Source organism: Podarcis bocagei, assembly GCF_964188305.1.
Source record: "Podarcis bocagei genome assembly, chromosome: 1".
Lineage (NCBI taxonomy): Eukaryota > Metazoa > Chordata > Lepidosauria > Squamata > Lacertidae > Podarcis > Podarcis bocagei.
This window is the reverse complement of record NC_138125.1, coordinates 53,366,092-53,393,991: the sequence shown is the minus strand read 5'-3', so window position 1 is coordinate 53,393,991 and position 27,900 is coordinate 53,366,092. Positions and strand designations below refer to the sequence as shown.

At 46.6% G+C, this 27,900-nt stretch overlaps 1 protein-coding gene across 6 annotated transcripts; it reads left to right on the top strand.

Annotated features, from left to right (window-relative positions):
• The first annotated feature begins 2 nt into the window (after positions 1 to 2).
• Positions 3 to 26,671, top strand: SLC35C1 (solute carrier family 35 member C1). Of its 6 annotated transcripts, none has more exons than XM_081165872.1 (4): positions 3 to 122; positions 827 to 1,006; positions 22,069 to 22,616; positions 24,944 to 26,671. In XM_081165872.1, exons 3-4 carry the CDS (start codon positions 22,100 to 22,102, stop codon positions 25,501 to 25,503), a joined length of 1,077 nt encoding a protein of 358 aa, XP_081021998.1. In that variant the 5' UTR covers positions 3 to 122; positions 827 to 1,006; positions 22,069 to 22,099; the 3' UTR covers positions 25,504 to 26,671. The 6 variants fall into 6 exon arrangements, with proteins under 6 accessions (XP_081021998.1, XP_081022000.1, XP_081021997.1 ...); XM_081165874.1 differs by having other exon boundaries at positions 67 to 174; XM_081165871.1 differs by lacking the exon at positions 3 to 122 and adding an exon at positions 233 to 545.
• Positions 26,672 to 27,900: the final 1,229 nt, after the last annotated feature.

The following is a 27,900-nucleotide window of genomic DNA, read 5'->3' as shown; positions in this document are numbered from 1 at the left end:
TTGGGGGGGATGTCCTCCATTTTGCTTCCAAACTGATGGGCAATCACCCTCCCAAGTTTGCTATTTAGAAGGAACAACAGGGGAAAGAGCAGGCGCTCCTGAGCCTCCCTAATCTAATCTAGGCAGGAGGCAGAACATTTACTCCCATTGCCGCTGATAGTAAAGGATTGCCAGGTAACCACAAGTCTCCGTTCTAAACACACTCCAAGTGTGTTTGTGGCACTCTAAGTGACTCTGTGCCGGCGCTTGCAGCAAATCACTTTGCTCAGCCTCTTGCCGGCTCCGCATACCCTTTATGCTACCCTGCCTCCGAAAACTCTCAGAGCCGCAGAGGCTGTGGGGAATCATTTCATCCGAGGGAAACTGAAATGAAATCATCAGGGGACACTGATAGTGGAGCCAGGAAGCCTGTTATAGGCCTCATAAATAAAAGCCGGTAGAGGCTGCAGGCACTGTAAGGCTTTATAGGCCCATAAAGCACCCCAGGCTGCCACTGAGGCTGGAGGGGAGGGGTGGGAAATCTAATTTCACAGGATTTAAAGCAGGTGAGAGAGATATAAATGTGTGTTTTTAATAGTAATTAATGCCACTATTCAGGAACACTTAGGCCCCGGGTTTTCGAGAGCTTCCAAGGGCTCGGGTGATAAATCATGAGGCAGCAACCTGCCCACAGAACTCGAACTCGGGTTTTTTTTTGCTTGCTGTCTTGCTTGGCATAGAACTGCACTTCCTTTGGGATGGTTCTCAGCATGATTCTGGGTTTAATGGGAGGCAGGACCACTCACCTCTCATATTGGCTGTCTCTCCTCTTTTTTTATCATCGTAGGAATACCTGCTGGTCACTTTTGCTGCAGCCTCTTGTACAGCAAAGGAAATTAAGTGGCAAAGAAAATGTCTCCCGGGTGAAAGATTGCAAGTTTCCTTAAACAAAGCCTGTTATTACCTTCTTTTCCATCTCAGCTTTCCTGGAACTACTCCTGTCTGTGCCAGCAAAGGGGTGGACAAGGTAAGAAGAGACTTGCAGACAGAAACAACACAGGTGCAGATTATACAAAGATGTTTTCCATTTATCTTGTTTTGTGTTTGGGTCATCATATCTGATGACTCGTGCAACTAAGAAACTGGCCATTCCCAAATAGTCATTGATCAATCTGATTTTACCGAAACTAATTCACACGGCCCTTTGAGTCTGTAGTGGTAACTTTGGTTTTTGCCATCCTAATAGTGACTCTGTGCTCCCTGCGTCTGGCAGAGCTGGGGGTGGTGAATCTTCTAGCTCTTTTATCCCAAACTTCCCTGTTCTATCCCTATCATGATCTACCCCAGGGCCGGCCCACCCATGAGGCAAAGAGAAGTGACTGCCTGGGGCGGCAGGGTTCTGGTGTCAATCTTCCTTTCCCCACCTTGCTCCTGATGCTCTCCTCTCAGACGTTCTTCCCTGGCAGGGAGGGGGGCACCATCTTGAGGTCCATCTTAGGTGTCAAACCTTCTTGGGTCGGCCCTGATCTACCCCCATCTCCTCTTCCTTCTAATTACTCTGTTCCCTTCTCTGTTCTCCAAACCTGGTTTCACTCATTTCCATCACTATCCTGGCTAGGATTACTGATTATTCTGAAGAGTAAATAGCAGCATCTCTGCCAGTGATATTGAAAGCAGAATAGGTGGGTGGTGATGGAAAGTAGTTCAAATTAAAAAGTGACACCTGTAATAAATATGGCAGCGTGGAGTGCTCCTGTTCAGGGGCCCAGCCAGCCTCTAACATGCTGTTTTTCCAAGATATTCCATTCCAATCACCTCCCAGTCTCTTAGGGATGGGCAATTTCAGTTTCTCATTTTCCTGGTGTTAAATTCAGTCTGCAATAAATAAATAAAAAGTCCTTGTGAAAACTCATCAGCATTTTAATGCGACATTCTGCCAATGTGCCACATTTTTGTATGCAGTTGTGCCTAATACACCCATTTTTGCAAAACAATGTTACCTAATATAACACTTTTGTATGCTGGCTTCGCTAATATGGACATTTATAGGCAAACTTTAGTACAGTGGTACCGCGGGTTAAGTACTTAATTTGTTCCTGAGGTCTGTTCTTAACCTGAAACTGTTCTTAACCAGAAGCACCACTTTAGCTAATGGAGCCTCCTCCTGCTGCTGCGCCGCCGGAGCACGATTTCTGTTCTCATCCTGAAGCAGAGTACTATTTCTGGGTTAGCTGAAGCGTATGTAACCCAAGGTACCACTGTATATGCAGTTTTGTACACAAAATTGGGAGAAGTGCAAATTTCACAGGATGGGGTTTCAGTTCATGTATTTTTTTTCATAAAGTGTAGATTAGGAAAATTCACTTTTTAAATCTGAAGTGAACAAGAATTCTACCTCATCCCTGCTATTGTCCTCTTTGACAACCTGATCCATGCCTGTCTCTGTACAGTATCTTTCAGGGGTGTTGTTTTTCATCACTAAAGCATGGCTCCCCCTCTGGAATTTGTTTCCTGAAGCCAGACCTCCTTCAAATTCATGCAACTTGTATGCAGACTTGTATCAGTTTTCAGATGTGCCACATAAGATGTGCTGTTTAAAATCAGCAATGAATCCCTGTAAGCTCCTGACATAATTTGGCCCGTGTCCTACCAGATTGAAAATGAGTTCGTTTCCCATGCATAGAATGCTGCAAAAGGGGGCTTTGATAGCTCAGGTTCAACCTCAATAATCGCCATGATTAGAAATATGAAAATACAATAGGAGCAGATGCAATCACAGTTTTTAGGGCATGATTGTATTTTCCCCCTTTTATCATTATTTAAATTTCACATAATAGTGTTTATTCAGCCACAATGCTCTTCATGATGAGAAATAAAATACTCAAAAGCTGGAAGAATGCATAATTGGACAACTGTGACTGAGTGAGTGAGTAACTGTTTGTGTTTTAAACAAGGAAAGCAGACAGGGAGGAGGATGGTGGAAACTAGGAGCCATAGCCATGCACAAGAGTAGCCCAACCGTCTTGCAGAGGCAAGGGAATGATTTGAAAACTGGAACATTATTAGGGAGCTAGTGCCTTGATATGTTATATGGTGCTAAATAAGGTGGCATGGGTTGGCTCCATAGCAAATTAAAGTGAGCATGTGCTGTGTGGACATGCCTTCTGGTTCAAATTCCTACACAGCTGGGGACTTTGACATCTCACTGTCCCACCCTAAATTCCTCAGCAATAATAACCTATATTTTAAGGTTATTATGAGGCCATGAGATTATTATGAACAAAAAGGAGATCAAATTAATGAAGTGCACCCAATGATAGCTTCCACCTCTGATATTAATCTGGAGGGCTGAATCCCGTACCTCCTACTGCATAGTTCTTGCAGTTCATATATATTGATTTTTGTAGTTGTTATCTTCTTCTTCTTCTTCTTCTTCTTCTTCTTCTTCTTCTTCTTCTTCTTCTTCTTTGTTCCATGAGTATTATACAAACAGCCCATATTGATATTTGCGGGTCACCTGTTTTGATGATAAAATAATGAAACTCAGTAAATAAATAATAATGTTAGTGGTACACAGTGCTCTCAAATAAGAGAAACGCCACAAGGGATGGAACACACTGAATCCAGATCTCTGACAAATCTATATCACCAGCTACACATTGTGCCCAAGAGGATTCAGACCGAAACTATAGAGGTCCACATCTGTCACAGGATCTGTTGCGACTGGGTCAGTGACATCTGTGACACAGGATGTAGATCTCCTTCAGAAGTTATACATCTACTGAACTATCTAATGGCCATTTGTTAGCAATGGCTCGTTGGTGGTTATGCCCTCTGCCCACAAGTGCATATGGTGATGGCAACAACACAGTGCCATAGGAATAAGGTTTGGCTGGATGTCCTCTTGGGTCCCTTGAAGCCCTATGATTTTATAGCAGGATCTGTTACAGTACTAATGCTGTGACCTCTCCATCTTATGCTCAGCCAGTCTATATGTGTGAATAAACCTTATATCACAGACAATGCCTCCATTTCCAAGCATTGCCATTTCAAGAAAACTATACACAAGGTATGTGCTGGCATCCCTGAAATCTCTCACTGCTCAGTGACTGAGGTGCATGTAGGTAACAGTATATTTATCCCCAGCAGCACTTCCCATTAGTAATATTTAGAAACCCTCCGCTGTACAGGCTGCTTCCTCCTACAGTTGTGGTCTTAGCAGCTTCACCAAGATCCTTGAGAAATTAGAACTGTATAAGAAAACTTTTAATCCTTTATATTCTTCATTCTTCATTACACTTCTGAAAGGTTTGAGCTGATTCCCTGCCTCTAACAGTCATTTTTTTTTGGGGGGGGGGGGGTTTATATCCGTATGATGATCTAGGTGTACATATACCTTAAAAATGTAAAACCATTCATCAAGGAGACAGAACTGGCTATGGTTCCCTTTTGAGAGTTCTTTTGGTTACAAACTGAGGTTTGTTGCTGCATAAATGTATGAAACGGTCATTGGATCAATGAGAAGCTTCGGCTTGTACACCTGCTATGTAGTTTTCCGATAGCAGGCACTTTGGTGCCCTCCAGTGTCACTATCTGACTATAGCAGCATGTTTTGTTCTCCAAAAATCACAACACAGGACCGAATGTTTATTCATCAGTTGTATATAGTACTTTTATTGTAAGAAGTGCATAATGAATATCATCATGCCAGTCAGTATTCTACATGTTGTTGGTCCTAGCTGGTAGAACCTAAAAGTGAAACCTAAAAGGCTTATTTCAGTGGTCACCAAGGTGATACCTATGGGTGCCATTGTTCCCACCAGTACCTCTTATGGCACCCATGAAAGGTCTCACTCGCCACCATGGGCTCCTTTTGGAGGAAGGGTGGTATACAAATTCAATAAATAAATATATCCTCAAAAATCCATGGTGCACATGAGGCAGTTTGCGCTTCCCTGCTGAGTTCCTGCTTGCACTGGCTTGGCCTCCTATGTTGAAAATGCCCTGTCAGACATGCCCAAGTTTTGCTGGATGCCAGGACTGAAGCCCACCCTCATTTCCATTCAGAAAAAAAGCATCTCTTTGTGAATGAGCATAGTGGTGGCTAAAATAGGTGCCTTTTTTCCCACTGATGGGAGACTGAGGAGCAGAAGGCCCGCACCTTTCAGTGGTGCTACCTGTGTTTCTGCTCTGTTACATGTGGCACCCATTTTGTGCTATGCTACACCAGCCATGGCAGCCATACTGTGGCCCTTTCTCAAAACTCCAAATGTGTCCACTGACCCCAAAAGGTTGGCAAATCCTAATTTATACACTCTATACTAGATGGGAGTGGAGGGAGATGCTGGAGATTGTCAAATGGGTGCTGAGAAAGGCATAGGGAAGAGACAGCAATGGAGGTACAGCCACACGGCTCCAGAAATGCTTTCCTGAAGAGCTGGGTTTGAAGAAAAAAAATGGAGTTGGCTTGGTGAATGGAGAAGAGAAGGCTGCTGTCATTGTATATGTGGCAAACTGATTCTGAAAGGCAGCAGTCAAGGCCTTCTATCCAATGTATGGTTGGATGGCCATGGGTCAGGGTACTTTAGATGAGATTTAGTTGACTCCCTCGGGGTCCCTTCCAACTCTACAATTCTATGATTCTACTTTTGTTACCTTGTGGTTATGTGTTTTTTTCATGCTCCTGTTCTTACTAGAGGAGCAGTTCCTCCCTAGAGCTCTTGTAAAAGTTTGACAACAGCTGCCTTCCTGGGACTAATGTCAGGCACCTTGGCCGCAACATTACAGGGCTAGTGCGATTTCTTCAGCTTGATGGCTCACAGCTTGTGTAGGTCTGCACCAGAGCCTTCTCGAGAGTGGCACCCTCCCTGTGGAAGGCCCTCTCTTCAGATGTCAAGGGGACAAAGAATTACACAACTTTTAGAAGACATCTTAAGGCTGCCCTTTATTGGGAGGTTTTTAACACTTGATGTTTTATTATGTTTTTAGATATGCTGTAAGCTGCCCAGCTTATTATTATTACACAAATCCCAGCTGTTCCAACAACAAGGTCCTGCAGGAAGGCGTCACCCTCACTAACAAGCTTAGCCACAATATCTAACTTAGCATCTACACACATCTAGTTCTTTTATTGATATAGAATGTAGAGGTAATGGGAAAATACACTATTCAATAGGGAAACATTTTAGATATGTAGATAAAGATAGGCATTCTCAGCAGGCTTCAACAATGTTTTCATTGTTCTGCCTTGAATTTCAGCCTGCATTAGGCACTCGGTTGTTCGTATCAGGGCTATTTATTGCAATTGCTCTTAAATATTGGACAAAATGCACTATGAAATGAATGTCCTCCAACACTTTTGATAAATTGATCATGGATGCACAAGTATTGCAAACCGGGGATTGGCTGGCACCCTAAACTTCTTTTAAAAGTTTATCGCTAGCTGCTGTAACAAATTAAAATAAAGCAAACAATACTATGCAAGAAAGAGGTTTGAGTTCCATTCCACATTTTTAGGGGCAATGGACACAGACCATTTTCCTGCTCATTTCTACACCAAAGTAAATGTGCAGAGACACTGGGCCAAGAATGCAAGTTTCATGGATCCATGCAAAATTCAGCGTACGGTAGCCAGTGTGTGCCAAGCAAAGTTCACTTATATTAGGAGTTCCCAAACTGGTCCACAAACTTCAGTCAGGTGGTTTGTGACATGTCTGTGGATTTGCAGTTGAAAATGGAAAGCTGCACATTCACTGTATTAAATAGTCATCTTTATTTTTAATTGTGTGCCAGTTGGTTCTTTTATTTCTTATACTGTATTTTATTATATTATGATTTGAATAAGAAATAAAAGAAATCAATATGAAATACAATTAAAAACCATACTGCATCTAGCTCAGTGCATTACAATTGCTATAACCAACATTAAAATCAATTAAGTGGTCTGCCAAGACCCACAACGATTTTCAAGTGGTCAGTGCGGGAAAGTGTTTGGGATCAACTGTCCTATACTACACTGCTGCAGTATAGATACAGTCTTAGTGCGCAGTGTATCTTTAAAGCACATTCAAAGCACATTCTTTCCCTCAGAGAATACTGGGCACTGCAGCTTGTTAAGGTCTTCTTGGAATTCCAACTCTGCAAGGGGTAAATTACAGTGCCTACAATCCTTTGAAGGAAAGAATGAGCTTTGAATGGGCTTTAAAGTTATCATGTGTATGCAACCCTATCTTTTCGGCAGTATAAATGCACAGATATAGCAAATGTGGGCTAACGTTCAAGCTAGACAATAGTGAAATAACCCACTAGTAGACGCTGTGTCATAGATTCCCCACTCCCCCCCCAAAAAAAAATCCACATTTGTGACAAAACAGTTTACTTATAGTACCTGACCTTAAGCTTGCTGAAGAAAAGGAAATAAATGGTATAAGATGGACATAGTATGCCAGGCAGAGTTGTGGTACCCAGTGGGACAGGGACATGTGTCATCATCATCTAGTTTGAAACATAAAACCAGAGGTTCTTGCATGTTTTAAATTTCCACGTTTGTGTACCTTCTCGTGTTTTCTTTGATTTATGGATACCTTGCCTCCACCAAAGTGCAAGGCACTTTATATACCTGGTTAAGGCGCCGTAAGCATACAAAACTGAACATGGTAAACATCCCTCCCACTTACCTGGCCACTTCTCTGAAAGAAATCTTGGCAAGACTGTAGCAGAGAATTGTGCAGGAAACAAGCTGTCGGGGTGGGGTGAGGGAACAGAGAAGATTAAGATACAATGGGACTTTGCATTCTCTAACCGCTGCACTTACATTATGCTAATGAAGGAAAAGGACAATGAAGGGAATTAAATGAAAGATGTGAAAGCTATATCCAACTAGAATGCTATTGTAAGGAACATGGTATTTCTATGAAAGAGAGAAGGCTAGAATGCACTGTTAAAATGCAAACAGATTTACGCCTCCCGCCCACCCACCCGCCCGTCCTAAGCATTTGTTCCAGAGGATCTGTTTGTGAAATTAACGTAACATGTTTCTACCAGCATACTGTCGGAATGAGAGACTACAGTGGTTAAGAGGGTGAGGTATAAGCAGGTCCCAAACATTAAAGGTGGGGTGAAGAAATGTTTCATGGACCTGCAGGTCCAATAAGAAGTAGACCAGACCAGCGAGCCCCAAAATGCATTTTTATGTAAATTATGTAAATTAATTTCCCTGTCTAGCTCTTAGAATCATAGAATTGTAGAGTTGGAAAAGGACCTAAGGGTCATCTAGTTCAGCCTCCTGCAATGCAGGTATCTCAACCAAAGCATCAGCGGCGGATGGCCATCCAACCTCTGCTTAAAACCCTTCAATGAAGGAGAGTCCACCACCTTCCAAGGGAGTCAGATCCACTGTCAAACAGAAAGTTCTTTGGGCCCTCCCCTCCGGAGCAGGAGGAAGCAAGCTTGCTCCACCTTCCACGTGACACTGCTCTTTAGATATTGAAAGATGGCTATCCTATCTCCCCTCAGTCTCCTCTTATTCAGGCTAAACATACCCAACGCCCTCAAGCATTCCCCATAAGGCTAGGTTTCCAGATCCTTGATCATCTTGGTTGCCCTCCTCTGCACATGTTCCAGCTTGTTAGGTGGGCAAGTGACACAGCACAGCATGGCCCCATGAACCCTCTGTGCCCGTCTGCCTGGCCCTACCAGCGGCGTGGGTTGGGCTGGCGCAGCGGGTTTTGTTTACCCTCCATGCCCAGCCCCTGGTCCCGCCTGGCGCATGTGAGCCCACACACACAGTGGGTGCCAGTGAAGGACACAACACTACTAAGCACTGAGAAGAGTCAATAATGCAGCAGTATAGTATAGGAGAGCATTTCTGAAGCAAGAGGAGAAGATGTCCCAGAACAAAACCACTAATAATACTGTACACGTGGAATGTGTATACGCTTGTTACTGAATACAGCCACTGTAAAAGACCAGTCTGGAGGGTGGCCTCATTCTGGATAGATACACAGAAGGAGTAAAGTGGGGTGACACTACTGGCATTTAAACAACAACAACAACATACGGTTCAGAAACCGGCATGTGTATGATGCAGGGATGTGGTCCTTCAGAGCTACGAAAGAGTTTCCATCTCAATAGCAAGAACAGATCTGAGCCAAAGACGGAGCTGTTTGGCATTATGGAATGCATATTGTTTTATAACATATATTTGCAAGCTGTGCTGCTTTGTTCTTACAGATGGTGACACCAGTCTGGAACAGCATAACACATTACATATGCATTGTTTGCTTTTGTGCTGCTAAAAGTCACCGCTCCTGCTATGCTTTCCTGCCCTGCTGATTTCATGTAAATGGATGATCTTTGGTTAAGAGACTAGATGGCTCTGCCTGGATTAATCCATAATACTCTGCCTACTGTGGTGTATGGAATTGTTCTGTTATAATAAAAGGGTTGGTGCAAGATGATTGCAAAATCCTGGATATGTGTACTGAAGCAAGTCAAAATCTCCAGGCCTGATTCCCTATAAGCATTCTTCAGTCTGTTTGGGGGTTTTGGCTTTTGCAATTCTATTTGCTTTTGTGTCTAAATAAGGTTACTATTAGTAGACCATTTCCCAGCCTGGTATGCTAAATATGATTTAGACTCCAACTCCCATCAGCCATGCTGGTTGGGACTGATGGGAGTTGTAGTCCAAAGCATCTGCAGGGCTTCAGGTTAGGAAAGGCTGCATTAGTGCAAGACATATGACGTCTGCTGTATGAGCCTTACACGTTCCTCTTGCCTAGTCAAGCACTTTCATGCTCCTAGTCGAGATACAGCAGCACCAACCACACAGAGTTAGAGCCCTTTTACTTACATTGTTTAACCAGGTATGTGCCTGAACGGAGTGCAGCTCAGGTGAAAAACTCTGCCCTCTTGGTGAACTTGTGACCTGGTTATATGTATAAACAGCAGACTTGAAGGTCCTGTATATTTTTGAGTAGACTACAGTATTTGGTGTTGCTGGGAATAACAACAACAACAGTTGTTGTTGTTGTTGTTGTTGTTGTTATTTGTACCCCGCCCATCTGGCTGGGTTTCCCCAGCCACTCTGGGCGGCTTCCAACAAAGATGAAAAATACACTAAAATGTCACATATTAAAAACTTCCCTGAACAGGGCTGCCTTCAGATGTCTTCTGAATGTCAGGTAGTTGTTTATCGCTTTGACATCTGATGGGAGGGCGTTCCACAGGGCGGGCGCCACTACCGAGAAGGCCCTCTGCCTGGTTCCCTGTAACTTGGCCTCTCGCAGTGAGGGAACCGCCAGAAGGCCCTCGGAGCTGGACCTCAGTGTCCAGGCAGAATGATGGGGGTGGAGACGCTCCTTCTGATATACTGGACCGAGGCCGTTTAGGGCTTTAAAGGTCAGCACCAACACTTTGAATTGTGCTCGGAAATGTACTGGGAGCCAATGTAGGTCTTTCAAGACCGGTGTTATATGGTCTCGGCGGCCGCTCCCAGTCACCAGTCTAGCTGCCGCATTCTGGATTAGTTGTAGTTTCCAGGTCACCTTCAAAGGTAGCCCCACGTAGAGCACATTGCAGTAGTCCAAGCGGGAGATAACCAGAGCATGCACCACTCTGGCGAGACAGTCTGCAGGCAGATAGGGTCTCAGCCTACGTACCAGATGGAGCTGGTAAACAGCTGCCCTGGATACAGATTTGACCTGTGCCTCCATGGACAGCTGTGAGTCCAAAATGACTCCCAGGCTGCGCACCTGGTCCTTCAGGGGCACAGTTACCCCATTCAGAACCAGGGAATCCTCCACACCTGCCCGCCTCCTGTCCCCCAAAAACAGTACTTCTGTCTTGTCAGGATTCAACCTCAATCTGTTAGCCGCCATCCATCCTCCAACCGCCTCCAGACACTCACGCAGGACCTTCACCGCCTTCACTGGTTCTGATTTAAAAGAGAAGTAGAGCTGGGTATCATCCGCATACTGATGAACACCCAGCCCAAACCTCCTGATGATCTCTCCCAGCGGCTGCATGTAAATGTTGGAAAGCATGGGGGAGAGGACAGAACCCTGAGGCACCCCACAAGTGAGAGCCCAGGGGTCTGAACACTCATCCCCCACCACCACTTTCTGAACACGGCCCAGGAGGAAGGAGCGGAACCACTTTATGACAGTGCCCCCAGCTCCCAGCCCCTCAAGACGGTCCAGAAGAATGTTATGGTCGATGGTATCAAACGCCGCTGAGAGATCCAGCAGAACTAGGAAACAGCTCTCACCTTTGTCCCTAGCCCGCCGGAGATCATCAACCAGTGCGACCAAGGCAGTTTCAGTCCCATGATGGGGCCTGAATCCTGACTGGAAGGGATCCAAATGGTCCGCTTCTTCCAGGCGTGCCTGGGGTTGTTCAGCAACCACACGCTCAATCACCTTGCCCAAGAATGGAAGATTTGAGACTGGGCAATAATTGGCCATCGTGGCCGCATCTAAAGATGGTTTTTTAAGAAGCAGTTTAATAACCGCCTCTTTCAGCGGGTCTGGGAAGGCTCCCTCACGGAGGGAAGCATTCACCACCCCACGAAGCCCATCGCCCAGTCCTTCCCGGCTAGCTTTTATAAGCCAGGATGGGTAAGGATCCAGGAGACAGGTGGTTGGCTTCACTCGTCCAAGCAGCCTGTCCACATCCTCGGAGGTAACAGGTTGGAATTGATCCCACTCAACTTGACTAGACAGGACTCTAGCACTCTCCCGCCCTGGCCCTGCTCCCACGGTGGAGTCTACTTCTTGCCGAATCTGAGCGATTTTATCTGCAAAAAACTTTGCAAAATCATTGCAGGAGATCATGTGGCCCGTATTGGGCCCAGATGTCGCAGGTGGTTCCGCTAAATTGTGAACCACCTGAAAAAGTCTCCTGCTGCTGTTTTCTGCAGATGCAATAGAGGCGGCGAAGAAAGTCTTCTTCGCCGTCGCTATCGCCACTTGGTAGGCTCGACGTTGAGCTCTAACCTGTGTCCGGTCAGTTTCGGAATGAGTTATCCGCCACCGGCGCTCTAGCCGTCTCAACGATTGTTTCATTGCCCTCAGATCCGTGGAAAACCACGGGGCTGTCCGGGCTCCATGCAATCGGAGAGGGCGCTTCGGAGCCAAACAGTCAATAGCCCTGGTTAACTCCACATTCCAGCGGGCCACCAGGGAATCGGCTGAAAGGCCATCAACATGGGATAAAGCAACCCCTACCACTCTCTGGAAACCATTTGGATCCATTAAGTGGCGGGGGCGGACCATCCAAATTGGTCCCACCTCCCTGCAGAGGGGATGGGTCACAGAGAAGTCCAGTTGCACCAGGAAGTGATCTGACTATGGCACTTCTTTCGTTTCGCTTTTACTTAGTGTCAGATCACCAACATCCATAGAGGTAAACACCAGGTCCAAGGCATTGGGCCAGACTTATTCAGGGACAGCCCCATGGAGGCCATGCTTTCCACGAAGTCCCGAGCGGCCCCTTGTAAGGTCGTGTCGGCATGGATGTTAAAATCCCCTAGGACAACCAAGCTAGGTGTCTCCAGGAGAACATCCGCCACAACCTGAAGCAGCTCGGGCAGGGAATCCTTGGTGCAGCGGGGAGGTCGGTACACCAAAAGGAATCCTGTACTGCCCCTATTGCCCAACTTCCAGAACATGCACTCGGAAAACTGAGTCTTCCCAATAGGATGCCTGGTGCAAACTAATGACTTCCTAAAAATCACTGCAACCCCCCCTCCCCGCCCACATGACCTGGGTTGCTGTGCGTAAGAGAAACCTGGTGGACAGGCAGCGGCAACTCTACAGCAATCTCTACAGCTAATACCTGCAGCGCCACTGAATAGACAAGGCCCTTATTGATTTGCAATGCCACATGCAGAACACGAAGTTGCTGGAACTGCACCATGTGGTGCCAGGAGTTATGTCTCCTCCAGCATCAATTACCATCTTGTGACCTCTGTAATTGAGAAGGAAACTGTTCCATGTCAGGATGACCTATTGTGCTATATTCACTAACCACCGTGCTCCATAGTAAATTATGCTGTTAATTTACTCTCAAGTCCATCCAACTGTTGTGTGCATGTCAAACACCATGACTTCCTCACAAGAGATATCAATATGTGGCATAATCAAAACTTCCATTTAAAACCGATATTTTTATAGTTATCATAGTGAACAGAAAACTGTCCATGTGTGTGTGTGTGTGTGTGTTGCCTGATTCTGGAAGAAAAAGAAAAGGAGACTAAAAAGGATAAGAAGCAAAAGGGAGAATCATCATCACCTCCTTAGAAGAAAAGATGATACATAAAATATATGTAAAATATATAAAATAAAACAAATGAATGCACTGTGCAAGAGATCACGCCCAATCTGTCCCACCAGCTTTGCTGCCATGAGCTCTACTGCCAATCATCAAGGTCCTGGAGGCAAGGGATTTGAACTGCAAGCTAAATTGGATATAAAGAACATGAAGCCCTCCAGATGTCTCTGCCCCATCATCCCTGACCATTGGCCATGCTGCCTGGACTGATGCAAGTCTCACCACATCTGGAGGGCTACAGGTTTCGTCATCCATGCTATAAATTACAACAGAGGTCCTTGCTATCCCTGCTTATTATAAATCTTGGGGGGGGGGGGGCAGGAATGCTATTTGTAAGCAAACAGAGGTATATTTTGAGTAGAACGGGATCTTGATAAGTAGAAGGGACATGTGTTCATAATAATAAATAATAATAATCTATGGAATCCATTACTACCAGATGTGGTGATATTGTTGATTTGCTGCTGCTGTTTTTCTTTTTTAAAAAGTTAAGACAAATATATGAAGAAGTGCTTCAAGAGCCATCAGGAACTATAGATAAGTGGAACCTCCAAACTCAGAGATTTGATGTGGAGGAAAAAAATAAACAAATAGGGAGTGGCCTCCTATCTTTACATCCTACCCTACTTGCAAGCTTCCCAGAGGAATCTGGCTTTCCACAGCTGGAGGCAGAATGCTGGGTTAGGCAAGGTGGGGAACCTCAGGTCCCAGAGCCTCTGTTCAGCCTTTGGGACTCTTCCCAGGCCACACACCTTCCCTCAGGCCACGCCCCTCTCTGGTCCAGATCTACATCCTTGCTTAGTTGGTTTTTTGCTAATGTGGAAGGTGTCACTACACTGTGATCATGCCCCTTGTTTGGCTGAGTAGAGAAATGTGTGTGGGAAGGTGGCACGTCTGGAATGCAGCCTGCTGCAGGAGTCACATCTTTTGCTCCATCCACTTTTTGCCTCTGGCCCTGGCCTCTGGATTGTGGCCCATGAGGGAATGTCGCCCTGGGGCCAAAAAAGATTCCTCATCCCACCCTGAGCAAGGTGGACCCGTGGCATAATGCAGAAGGGCTAAAATCCGTAAGACAACGGTATATCAGAAATTCCAGCCCTGCAAATAAGAGCTCAGTTTACACTCTGCTGCACTCATGATCCTACTTTCCTTGACTCAAGCTGCAATCCTGTGCTCATTTTTCTTGGAATAAGGAATGCAGTGGTGTTACCTCCAAGTGAGTGCATGCAGAACCAGGCTGCCGCTCTTCTGAAACTTTCCCCCACCTCCTCTCCCTCCCATCCTCAAATCTGGCACCTACATCCTTTTCTGCGTAGGACACTGAAGATATAGAAGGAGAAGGGGAAATATTTCAGTTGGCTGAACTGTGTCACTGTGTGTTCTTTGCTGGGGAAGGTCATTAGGGATTTGGAGTTTGGTGTCATCCACAGACAGATGATACCCAGCTCGCTCTCCTTTCCATCTTTTTTCTAAGGTAGCTGTGGAGGTCCTGAACTGATGCCTGGAGATGGCAATCTCCTGGATGTGGGCAAACAAAATGAAGTACAATCCAGATAAGACAAAGATGCTCAATGTCAGTAGAGCGTCATCCTAATTCTCCATGAACTGATCTTTCAAAGCCATCCAAGTTGGTAGCCATCACTGCCTTCTGTGAGGATTAACCAGTGCATACTTGGGAGTTCATCTGGATTCGACCTTGACACTAAATGCCCAGGAGTTGACTGCAACCAAGAGTGCCTTTGCTCAATGGAGACCAGTGTGCCAACCTGTGTGCCATTCCTGGAGAACGCATACCCAGTCATGGTGACATGTACCAAGCCAGAGTCACATCATGTCTGGAGTATTGCAATGCATTCTACCCAGGCCTGCCTTTGACAAGTACCCAGAGATTACAGTTGGCCCAGAATGTGTTGGCCAGATTTTTAAGGGGTTGCATATGGGGAGCATATGGTTCTCTTACTGAAATAGCTGCACTGCCTTCCCATTTATTTCTTGGCACACTTCAAAGTGCTGGCGATGACCTATAAAAGCCCTAAATGATTTAGGACTGCCTTCGCCCTGTTGAGACTGCCTGGCTATTGAGATCATATTTTTAAGTTTTTGCATTACTACTGTGTTTCTGGATTTTGATCATGTAAGCCGCCTTGAGAGCTGCACTCAGAAAGGCAGTCAATAAATATTTTAACTAAATAAAATTTTCCGAGGCCCTTCTATGTGTCTCCATCTTCCCTGCGATATGCTTGGTTGGAACCAGGGAGGCCCGGTCCTCTTCAACCAGGCCATTTAAAGGTGCTTGTGGGAGGTGAGGTTATTGTTTTGGTTCTAACTATTTATTTGTGCTTTTATCCTGTATTTTTATCTTGTGAACCACCCTGATATCGTCAGATGAAGGGCGGTATATAATTTTTTTTAAAAAAGAAAATACTGAGAAGCAACTCCCAGTGAATTTAGCGAGATTTATATCCAAACAGGTGTGCTTAGAATTGTAGCCTTAGGCTAACTTTCGACAGGAGAAAAGAAAACATAATAAATAAATGTGTGTGTGCTTTCCACCAGCAGGAGGCAGCATGTGGCAAGCAGCACAACTGCAGCCAGCTCTAAAATACCTTTGTCAATGGCAGATATTTATTAGAATTCTGAAGTTAATAGCCCATCTGAAACCCATGAACCCATGATGGTAGTGCAGTATATCTTAAGGTTATAGATAACCAAAGGTTCAACTAGTCCATGAAAGACATGATCAGAATATATTGTAAAAATCGATAATGTATTTAAAAGCATGCAAGGGATTAGATGGATAAATAAATGAATGGCTAGGAAGATGCAGCCATGGTGTGCATGTATCCAACTAGTCATCTGAATGGACTTGCCAAGTAATAAGGAAGTAAGTAGTAAGCTTCCGGTTTGCCACTGCTTACTCACTTGCCAGTTTGCTCACTTACTGTCACGTGCAATCTATCCTGTTTAAGGGTTGCAAATGGGGACTATGACTGTGAACACAGAATTGTGGCAACATTGCTATACAGTGGTACCTCTGGTTATGAACTTAATTCATTCCGGAGGTTTGTTCTTAACCCGAAACCGTTCTTAACCTGAGGTACCACTTTAGCTAATGGGGCCTCCCACTGCTGCCGTGCCACTGCCACGCGATTTCTGTTCTCATCCTGGGGCAAAGTTATTACCATAATAAAGGACAAAAGTAGTAAGGACCTAACAGAAGCAGAAGACATCAAGAAGAGGTGGCAAGAATACACAGAAAGATATGGAAAGAGGTGGCAAGAATACCAGAAAGATATGGATGTCTTGTACACCCCAGGTCGTGTGGTTGCTGACCTTGAGCCAAATATCCTGGAGAGTGAAGTCAAATGGGCCTTAGAAAGCACTGCAAATATGCTTTGTTATCATGTTTGGATTGTAAGTTTGACTTGGCAAAATCTCCCCTGGAAAGACTGATTTATGGTGCAACTGGTCTGTGAAAATTAATGAGCAGACACTTAGATTTTATTTCATCGGAACTGACAAAAATGGTGCCTGCCACCCGAGCAGGACTTTTGGATCAGTGTGTGATGATTTACTGCAAACAAAAGACTTACCAGCTTTTTTAAAAAAAGGGGAGAGCCTTACACAGAAACATAATAATGCTTGCCTTAACTCACTTGTGGAAACAACTCAGAGGTTATTAAGAAGAAAAACGATAACAACAAGAAGATCGAAAGATGGGACTTGTGAATCTAAAAGCAGCAGAAATATGAGATGATCGGACCCTTACTGAACTCGAAGCATGGGAACCCCCAACAAAAAATTAAAATTTGGCAAAATATTGGGACTTTTTGATATGTATTGGTATAATTTGGAATAACTAATGTGATATGATTGGATTGTTAAATGGAAAACTTAATAAAAAAAATTATTTTAAAAAAAGAAGAAAGCACTGCAAATAACAAGGCCAGTGGAAGTGATGATATTCCAGCTGAACTATTTTAAATTTTAAAAGATGATGCTGTTATGGTGCTACACTCAATATGCCAGCAAGTTTGAAAACTCAACAGTGGCCAGAGGATTGGAGAAGATCAGTCTACATCCCAATCCCAAAGAAGGGCAGTGCCAAAGAATGCTCCAACTACCGCACAATTGCACTCATTTCACACGCTAGCAAGGTTATGTTTAAAATTCTACAAGGCAGGCTTAAGCAGTATGTGGACTGAGAACTCCCAGAAGTGCAAGCTGGATTTAGAAGAGGCAGAGGAACCAGAGACCAAATTGCAAACATGCGCTGGATTATGGAGAAAGCTAGAGAGTTCCAGAAAGACATCTACTTCTGCTTCATTGACTATGCAAAAGCCTTTGACTGTGTTGACCACAGCAAACTATGGCAAGTTCTTAAAGAAATGGGAGTGCCTGATCACCTCATCTGTCTCATGAGAAATCTCTATGTGGGATAAGAAGCTACAGTTAGAACAGGATATGGAACAACTGATTGGTTCAAAATTGGGAGAGGAGTACGGCAAGGCTGTATATTGTCTCCCTGCTTATTTAACTTATATGCAGAATTCATCATGCGAAAGGGTGGGCTGGATGAATCCCAAGCCAGAATTAAGATTGCCGGAAGAAATATCAACAACCTCAGATATGCAGATGACACAGCCTTGATGGCAGAAAGTGAGGAGGAATTAAAGAACCTTTTAATGAGGGTGAAAGAGGAGAGCGCAAAATATGGTCTGAAGCTCAACATCAAAAAAACGAAGATCATGTCCACTGGTCCCATCACCTCCTAGCAAATAGAAGGGGAAGAAATGGAGGCAGTGAGAGATTTTACTTTCCTCGGCTCCATGATCACTGCAGATGGTGACAGCAGTCACGAAATTAAGAGACGCCTGCTTCTTGGGAGAAAAGCAATGACAAACCTAGACAGCATCTTAAAAAGCAGATACATCACCTTGCCAACAAAGGCCTGTATAGTTAAAGCTATGGTTTTCCCAGTAGTGATGTATGGAAGTGAGAGCTGGACCATAAAGAAGGCTGATCGCCGAAGAATTGATGCTTTTGAATTATGGTGCTGGAGGAGACTCTTGAGAGTCCCCTGGACTGCAAGAAGATTAAACGTATCCATTCTTAAGGAAATCAGCCCTGAATGCTCACTGGAAGGACAGATCCTGAAGCTAAGGCTCCAATACTTTGACTACCTCATGAGAAGAGAAGACTCCCTGGAAAAGACCCCGATGTTGGGGAAGATTGAGGGCACAAGGTGAAGGGGACGAGAGAGGACGAGATGGTTGGACAGTGTTCTTGAAGCTACCAGCATGAGTTTGACCAAACTGTGGGAGGCAGTGGAAGACAAGAGTGCCTGGCGTGCTCTGGTCCATGGGGTCACAAAGAGTCAGACACGACTAAACGACTAAACAACAACACTACTACTTCCGGGTTAGTGGAGTTTGTAACCCAAAGTGTTTGTAACCTGAGGTACCATTGTAGTATGCTGGAGGCTGAGATGTTGGTTGACTGTTACACTGGTCTGCAGGGGTGCCAACTTGAATAAAATATGGGGGGGGCAGGTAAGCCCCACCCTGCATAATTGATCACGTCACAGAGCATGCACACCATTTGAATGGCAATGTCCATTAACTTTGTAATTAATATGTTAATGTGTATGTTAATATTAATATGTAATGCTGTACTGTTTTTAACACTTGATTGGGAGCCGCCCAGAGTGGCTGGGGAAACTCAGCCAGATGGGCGGGGTATAAATAATAAATTATTATTATTATTATTATTATTATTATTATTATTATTATTATTATTATTATTATTAGGTATTTTACTGGAAGGGGGTAAAGGGATGAAAGGTGGGGTATAACTGCACTAAATGAAAATAAATTGAATTAAACAATGGCAGCTGAAAGGGAGAAGGGAGAAGCAAGGTTACAAAACATAATTTCTATCAGAGTTCATGCTGTCTTTGAAGGCTGCTAGAGAAATTCAGAATGTGGACCCTTTCCTGGTGGGGTTGCAGTGATGGAAAAAGCTGTAGCTGGGGGTTTTCCTGCCTGTATAGCCAAAACATTGTTGGTGCCACATGAGCATTTTTCACTGATGGGTGGTACCAAAAGGTAGATAAGGAAGCAAGCAAACATCCGATCCAGGAAGTACAGGTCGTTGTTGCAAGAAGGCAGAAGAGCTGCTTGCTGCTTAAGTGAGAGGTGAGTGAAGGGCTGTCTGGGGAGGGGTGTTTAATAGCTGCTGTGCCCTCCCCACCCCCCACATACACACAGTCTCCCCTCCTTGTCAGAGGGAGGTGGCAGAGGTGCCACTTACCCACCTAACAAAGCAGGGAAGCAAGTGCTAGTTGCAAGGAGCAGCAATCAGCTGTGATTCCTACATCGCAAGGGGTTGGGCTAGACGACGCTCAGGGTCACTTCCAATTCTACAATTGTATGATGTTGGACACGAGCCATTGGATGCAATTCTCACGGCTGCATCATAGCACAAGTGGAACGTCCTAGCTGCAGCACCGCCCAGGAAGACAGAGAGAAGAGGGAAATGAGAGGGCCAAGAGGAGCAAATAGGCACGGAGGCTGTGGTAGCCGCACACATAGGAAGATACCCAGGCCATTACTCTGTATGGTCTACACCAGCATAGGCGCCGACTCCATGGGGCCTGAGGGGGCCCGAGCCCCCTCAAAAATTCGTTTGGGGGGGCTCCGCCCCCCCAATAATCTTGGGCGCCCCTCCAGCAGAGCGCCGCCGCCGAGCACGAGCCGGGGGGCGCAGTGCAAGCGGGCTCTACCCGGGGCAGCAAGCGCGGAGTGGCATCCCTGCTCCCCGGCGCGCCTCCCTCGTCCTGCAAGGCGCCGCGATGCTGAAACCCTCCGGCTGCGCAACAGGCGCTCACTTCCAGGGAGGGAGCCCTGCTCTCCCCGCCTCCCTGTTCCGCGGGGCGGGCGGCCCCCGCTGAGGCGCCTCTTGGCGCAGAGACAACGACAAGCACCCCCCGTCCCGCGGAGTTTGCTTGGCCAAGGGGCCAGGGCAGCCGTGCAGGTTGCAGCAACCCTCCTTCCCCAAAAGGGCAGCCCTCTTGCTTTGTTTGCATCTCTCGCCGCGCCTGGGAATGCCGCCGCCTCACCCAAAATGTCAAATGCTTGGAAATTCAGCTCACCTTAAAAAAATTAAAAAGGATTGCCTGCTTCAAGAGCGTGGAGGGGAATAACTAACCCGCAAGCAACTGGGGTGGGAAGGGGGAAATGCAGCCTTGCATTATGGAAAGAAAATCTCTTGGCAGGGGACGCAGGAGCAGGCGGGACTTCTCCGAAGGGTCTACTATATAGAAAACCAAGGGAGGGGGCAGAAGGAGCTGGGGCCTGGGGGGGCATGGGCGTAGCCAGGATTTTTGCGGGGGGGGGCAGCCAAAGTGGTTGAGGCCCGCCTCCTCCCCACCTGCTCCCTCGCCAGCCAGCCGCGCGCCCTAGCTGGAGAGCCCCGCCCGTCCCCGTCGCGCAATCGGCTGGCTCTCCCTTCAGCAGGCCGTGCTCACAACTCGGCCCAGGGACCCCCCCCCCCCAGCAGCGGATCTCTGGCCTAGCTGAAGAATCTGGCAACAAGCCCCCTCCTCCCCAATCGCTCTGCCGAAATACGCTCCAAAACCCCCCAGATAGGCCGCCGGCCGCCAAGTCTCATGGCGCCCTGAGCGAGGGTCTCTCCCCAACACCGCCACCTCGAACTGCGTTCTCCCGGCTACCCGAGCGAACCAGCAGCAGGACCCCGGTATGGCCCCCCCCCCAATATTTTTTATAAGTCGGCGCCCCTGTACACCAGGGTGGGGAACCAGTGGCCTTCACGACGTTGCATGATCCCTGGCCATGGTGGCTGGGGCTAATGGGAATTATAGTTCAGCAACATCGGGTGGGCCACCGGTTCTCCACCGGGAGATGCAACTGAGTGCCCTTCTGCACTTGGGGCAACTGCTCCGAGAGCTGCGGCTCGTCTCAAACTCCCTCCTCTGTCCGTTTGCCATGCGGGAGCCTTGGCCGTAGCACCGTCCGAAGGGGATCCTAACCGCTGTCGACCGGGAGGCAGCGAGTCGAGGCGGCCTTGGGCAGGCGAGCAGCCGCGAGGTTGTAAAAAGCTGCTTGCCCGCTGGCCCGAGCTCTCGCTCCCTGGGTGACCCCGTGCTTGGGATCGGGGAAGGTGTATCAAAGGCACGTTGGCCCGCGCAGAGGGTGCTACCGACTTCGCTCGGGTGTTTCCCGATCTTGCGACAGGCGCCATCGCGACACGTCAGCTGCCTCGGCAAATCCGGAGCGCTCGGCTCCTTTAAGCCGGGGCCGGCCCCTCGCAGGCGGAGCCGAGCTCGGGGACTGGTGGGCTCCACAGAGAGGAAGTGAGCGAACGGGCGTCCTCTTCCCGGCTCCGGGGGTGAGCGCAACCTTTACGTAGCAAGGCCGGAGCTCTGCGCGGACCTGGCTCCCGTTCCCCGAGCCAAACACGTTTCTTGGAGGCGCGTCCCACTGATCGATTGCAATGGGTCCTCCTTGCAAGTAAAGTACGCTGCGTGCCTTGCCTTTTCTCGCCGGCGCCGCCAGATCCTTTCAGCGATCCCCGAGATTGCCCCGCGGCTTGCTGCTCTCGGCGCGGGGATCTTGTCCATGAGCCTGCCGGCGCTGCCCTTTGCTGGCTGCGGGGCCGTCGGGGCGCGAGTGGCCGCGGGCACCTCCTCCTCGTTCCTCCCTTGAGCTTCTTCCCCCGCTTCTTTTCCGCCATGAACAGGGTGCAGCTGAAGCGCTCGGCGATCCTCAAGATGGCCCTCAGCGGATCCTCGGACCCGCTGCTCCAGCAGCAGCACCCGGAGGGGGAGGACGGCGGCAAGCAGCCTCCGTTCGTAATCCGGGCGCTGCGCATCGCCACGGTGGTCTCCCTCTACTGGTTCATCTCCATCACCATGGTGTTCCTCAACAAGTACCTGTTGGGCAGCCCTTCGCTGCGCTTCGAAGCGCCGCTCTTCGTCACCTTCTACCAGTGCCTTGTCACCGTCCTCATCTGCAAGGTCCTGAGCCTCGTGGCCTCCTGCTGCCCGGCCGGCGTCGTGGACTTCCCCTCCATCCGCATGGACCTCAAGGTGTCCCGCAGCGTCCTGCCCCTCTCCGTGGTCTTCATCGGCATGATCACCTTCAACAACCTGTGCCTCAAGTTCGTCGACGTGGCCTTCTACAACGTCGGGCGCTCCCTCACCACCGTCTTCAATGTGCTGCTCTCCTACCTGCTCCTGAAGCAGACCACTTCTCTCTACGCCCTGCTGGCCTGCGGGGTCATCATAGGTGAGTAGGGTCTAGTGATATGGCAGAGAAGCACCTTGGGGTGGTATGTTCTAGAAAGGTAGAATTTGCAAATGGAGAAGTGGGGGAAATGGAACAATTTTGGAGTGGGGGAAACTGGTTTCCTCTCCACCCCCAAAGTGGAAGAAACCCCAGGGTTTCCCCCGTTTTCTCCCAAACCAGCAGGGGGGAAATGGGTTCGTGTTCCTAACGTCTCCCATTCCCGCCCCGCCCCCGAGCCTTTACTTCTCTACAAATAATTGTGTCCAGTGCCTTTTGAGCCTATGCACTCTCACTTAGAAGACCCCTTGAATCCCACTGGGATTTAATCCAAGAAAACAGGCCTAGAATTGCAGCCTTAGGGCAAGGATGGACAGAAAAGTCTATGGATGATTTGCAGTATGGTTTCTAACTTTCAGTTGTTTGTCAATAGCCTTGGAAGTTTTTCTGCCTGAAAGACAACATGCCCCCCCCCCCATTCCCTTCTCGGTCAGACCACATGCAGAAGTTTAATGGAATGGTAGTTGACTCTCGTTTCAATACTGGGACAGCATTCTCCACCACTCCTCTCAGCAGCAGTCTAGTGTGGGGCCGCAGGGCAGGTGGTGTGGTGTGGTGTGCACAGCTGCCCTCCAGCAGAGGGGAATGGCTCAGGAGAAATAACTGGAATTGCTGCCATTACTTTCCCCCAAGCAACTGTTGCCTGAAGCAGCTGCTTCACTCTACCTAATGATAGAGCCGGCCCTATTGGTAACAGCTGAAAGGCCATTCCCCTGCTGAATTAGACTGTTAGCCTCACGGAACTGTAGCTTGTATAAAATGTGACAGTTATATTCTTGTCCTCTATAACACACACAGAGAGAAATTTGTTTAATACCTTTAGGACTAACTTTTTTGGAGCTTTTTTTTTTAAAAAAATAAAGCTTTCATAAGTGACAATCTAATTTGTCAGGTGCTGTCTTAGAACTGGGGAAGATAAGGCAGAAAAGTCTGCTGAAAGTTGACCAGAAAGAAATATTCTGTAGTTCTTAAAGGAACAGTAATGAAGATCAATTCTTCATGGCGTGCAAAGGAACCATAGCCTTTGTTAAGACTGTGAAGTTTCCAAATGAACTCCTGTTCGTCCCTGTTGCATTCCATGATCACTCATGGGTCCCTTAGTGCTTTGTTTTTTATCTGATTTGTTACTGTGCCTAAAAAGGATAGGCCCTTTTGTCTAATGCAAACTGCTGTTGGACAATGTGACATTAAGTACATCACAGGTGTAAGTGCCATGGGTATGATGGATGGTACCATTGGTTTCACTCACAGTATTACTTGTAAGGATTAGAAGGAACACTTGGTATTTAGGTCTGTTACAAGCTGAGAGATGCTTGCCTATTCTAAACTGGTAGGTAGTAATAGCATGTAAATTTCTAATCTCCATTAGTGATGGGGGTGATCATACAGTACTTATGGAAGATACATGGAAGATACTTGCTTACGTTTCACATGGGAGAAAAATCCGGTGACTTGCATATAAACTTTTATTTTTCCACATAAAAGTTTTAAGCTCTTATATTTATACAGAAAAACTTAGCAACATATGGTCACCATCTGTGGAAAGAATTGGTAAGAAGTTGACTTGAGCTGAGTGAGGGAATACTGAGCAAAGATGTTGGTGTCAAAGCTAGACGCTTGAGCAACTTTCAGAGCTTAGTGTTTCTCTACAATTACCATTTCTTGCCCCACAAGTCCATCTCCTCTTCCCACTACAAAGGTATTTATTTGTTCAAAAATATTATACGTCTTAATATAATAAAAATATCTAAGTGGCTTACATAAAAACACAACAACACTCAATAACATTTCCTAGAAACAAAATAAAAACAAAACACAATTGCCTCTCCCAAATAAAACTGAAGAGTTTAGAAAACAGAGAATTAAAAATCAAGAGTCAGAGCCCAATAAGAATCAGAATTTCAGTAAGGGAGGGCAGCTGATTGAGCCAGCCCTGAAGATATTTAGCAGCAAAATGCTTACTCAAATGCAATATTGTGTTGAAATTTTGGACTCTCCATTAAAGTTTTAGAAACAAAAACACATTTCCTTGTAATCAGTGCTCTGCGGGAGTTCCCAGTTCTCCTTTTCAATGATCCCCAGAAGAATCAGGACAGTCTTGATGTGTGTTCACAAATCTCCAAAGATAAACAACACTAAGGGAGTAGAAACTGCTCTCCCCTCCTGAGTTGTCAAAGTATCGCATCTTAAGGATTAAGTTGCTAATTCTGAGGCTCTTCTTGTGCTTTTCTTGCCTGGCCAGTATGTCACCAGTCTTCTTTGCTTCGCAGGCGGCTTCTGGCTCGGTATAGACCAGGAGGGAGCTGAAGGCACGTTGTCCTGGGCTGGCATAGTTTTCGGAATCCTGGCCAGCCTCTGCGTCTCCCTCAATGCAATCTACACTAAGAAAGTGCTGCCTGCTGTGGATAGCAGCATCTGGCGCCTGACGTTCTATAACAACATCAATGCCTGTATCTTGTTCCTGCCGCTCATGTTGTTCTCTGGTGAGATCCATACACTCTACTACTTTGATAAATTGGGGAGCCTCAACTTCTGGGGCATGATGACTCTGAGCGGGGTGTTCGGCTTCGCTATCGGCTATGTGACAGGACTTCAGATCAAATTTACCAGCCCGCTCACTCACAATGTCTCCGGGACCGCGAAAGCATGTGCTCAGACCGTGCTAGCCGTCGGCTATTTCGAAGAAACCAAGAGCTTCCTATGGTGGACTAGTAACATGATGGTTCTCGGGGGCTCCTTTGCTTACACCTGGGTGAAAGGGCTGGAGATGAAGAAGGTGCAGGAGGAACCTATCCCCAAAGCAAATGAGAAAAATGAGACTGGTGTCTAAACTTGCCCCAGGCTGGACCTTCACTGTCTGCACTTGCAGCCTGCATGCATAGATGCAGTGGAGCCTGGCTGAGAAGAGAGCCAGGGCTTGGAGTCCGCAAGGCCGGGAAATCCTGTGGCTGCAAATATGCGAGCCAGATTCCTCCACAGATACAGTTTGCTGTGGTAATCGTGGTCAAGGGGGATTTTCACAATTGGTTTTCTATCATGGAGGTGATGAGGGTTGGTGGTGGGGCTGGGGAGCTCAGATAAGGGACTTGTGGTCAGTCAAGTCGCTCCTGAAAAAATGGCTGCTATCACTACCAGCTACTTGCCTTTGTGTGCCTTGCTTTTCCCTTGGTAAAAGGAAGGTGTGTGTGTTCTGTTAAAGGACCAATGGAAGGAGACTTGAAAGAAATAAGAGTAGAGGGATTCTGCCTATGTTTGTCCCAAGGGGAGTGGGCTTTCTGTGAAGGTGCATCTCTACATTGTCTTCCCACACAGTGCAATCTGGTGTGCTTGCTGAAGGACTAACCTCTTGGTCATTAACCCCTTTTGCCCCCGTGGGGCAAATCTGTACCAAGAAATATGAGGGCACCGCCTTCCAACGGTGAGTGGAAATACCCCCAGAGACACCAAAGAATATGCATTTGGGTTTAGTGAGGGTTGTGGAGGATTTTGAACAGCGCCATTTGTTCATCAAGTTCATTTCTAAGTGGAGTGTCATTGGGCCTCAGGGCTGACTCACGAGAAAAGGAGTTGGGCCTGAGGAGTTTTGAAAAGTGGTGGTCTGGCCTTCCCACAATTCCTTGAGAAATTCCAGCTCTTAACTGAGTAGCGGTCATGCTAGGCCCGACTCTTCTCCCCAGGATCACTGATAAAAGAAAGTATGTCAGTGGCCGGCCTGACTTGCATTTAATGGGCTCTGAAGAAACTAAAATGGCAGCATGCCCACTGCTCTTCAGAGAGATAGGATTTAATGATACGTATGCACTCCTTTACTGAGTGACCTTCCCATGGGCTCTAAGAGCCCACGTCTCATTGGAATGGTTCACACATTTGCCTTGTTGCCTTTTTCTCATGTCTGTGCCCCCCCCCCCAATCTTCTATGATTTTGTATTGGGAAACGAATCTTCCACTGTGGAACTTTGATTGTTACATTTATTTAATAAAAGTATGGTTCACCATTATTACTATTTTGAGTGGCTTGACTGCTTCCTGGACAATGGTAAGGTGAACGGGATAAAAAGTGAAAGGAGGCCATGGATGGCTCCAAGCAGAGGATTTCATGTAAACTAAACCCCAGGCTTTTTTCTTTTTAAAGCCTTAACTCACTTCTAGCCTACTGGTGTTAGCATATGTTATCTCAAGGATCGTGAAAGTGACCCCTTGCTGCTGGCACCAGTTTCTCCTGTGTAAATATCTTGCCAAAAATCTGCAATGCAGGAGACTGTTTGCTCTTCCTGTTCAGCTCCTGTTTGAACCAGCACTGCCTCTGCTATACTGAACACACATCCTTTAAACATGCCCATATTTCATTGGATGCCAGTGAATCAACACAAAGAGCTTCTCTCAGTGCCCAAGTGTGGTGGTGGCTGAATTAATTGGAGGAGGGGAAATGGCTGCACTTGTTTTTGGTGGGTGGTTGGCCCTGTCTTTTTTCCTGCTCTTTTGAATGTAGCAGTCATTTTGTGCCATATCGTGCCCCCCCCCCATTGGACTTCCTCAAAATTCCAACTGTTGGTGATCCCCGTTTAACATGTGTACCTACTAGGGCATTGAGTCCTGCCAGTGGAAGCCATGCACGAGAACTTCTGAGCCGTATGTTGATAAACCAGTGCCACACCTGAGTGAGAACAAGGCCACTGACACTTCTGGAAGAGCCACATGAGTTCAACTCCATAAATCATTGCTCAAAAAAGCTCACAACATTTTGAACTTCTAATCAAATGACAGTAGGGATTCTTGAAGTGGACATCCAGGGAAGTGAGATGTTGGAAGAAGTGTTTGGATTTGATATCCCGCTTTATCACTACCCCCAGGAGTCTCAAAGCGGCTAACAATCTCCTTTCCCTTCCTCCCCCACAACAAACACTGTGTAAGGTGAGTGAGGCTGAGAGATTTCAAAGAAGTGTGATTAGCCCAAGGTCACCCAGCAGCTGCATGTGGAGGAGCGGAGACTCGAACCCGGTTCCCCAGTTTACAAGTCTATCGCTCTTATTTTTTTTTTTTTTAATAAATTTTTATTGGTTTTACAACATTTTTAAGAAAAACAAACAAACACAAAAAAAGACAAACATACAGAGTAGTTTCAAAGATATTTTCATAAACCTCTTTTCTTGGACTTCCCCATACCCCCCCTCTCTGCATCCCAATGTCCATATTTGAACTAGCAACTCCCAATTGTTACTTTCTAATC

Coding starts and splice junctions, on each gene's coding strand:
- SLC35C1 (XM_081165870.1), top strand. CDS start 22,061: ATGAACAGGGTGCAGCTGAAGCGCTCGGCGATCCTCAAGATGGCCCTC. Junction 22,617..24,943: donor GGCCTGCGGGGTCATCATAG/GTGAGTAGGGTC, acceptor TTTGCTTCGCAG/GCGGCTTCTGGCTCGGTATA.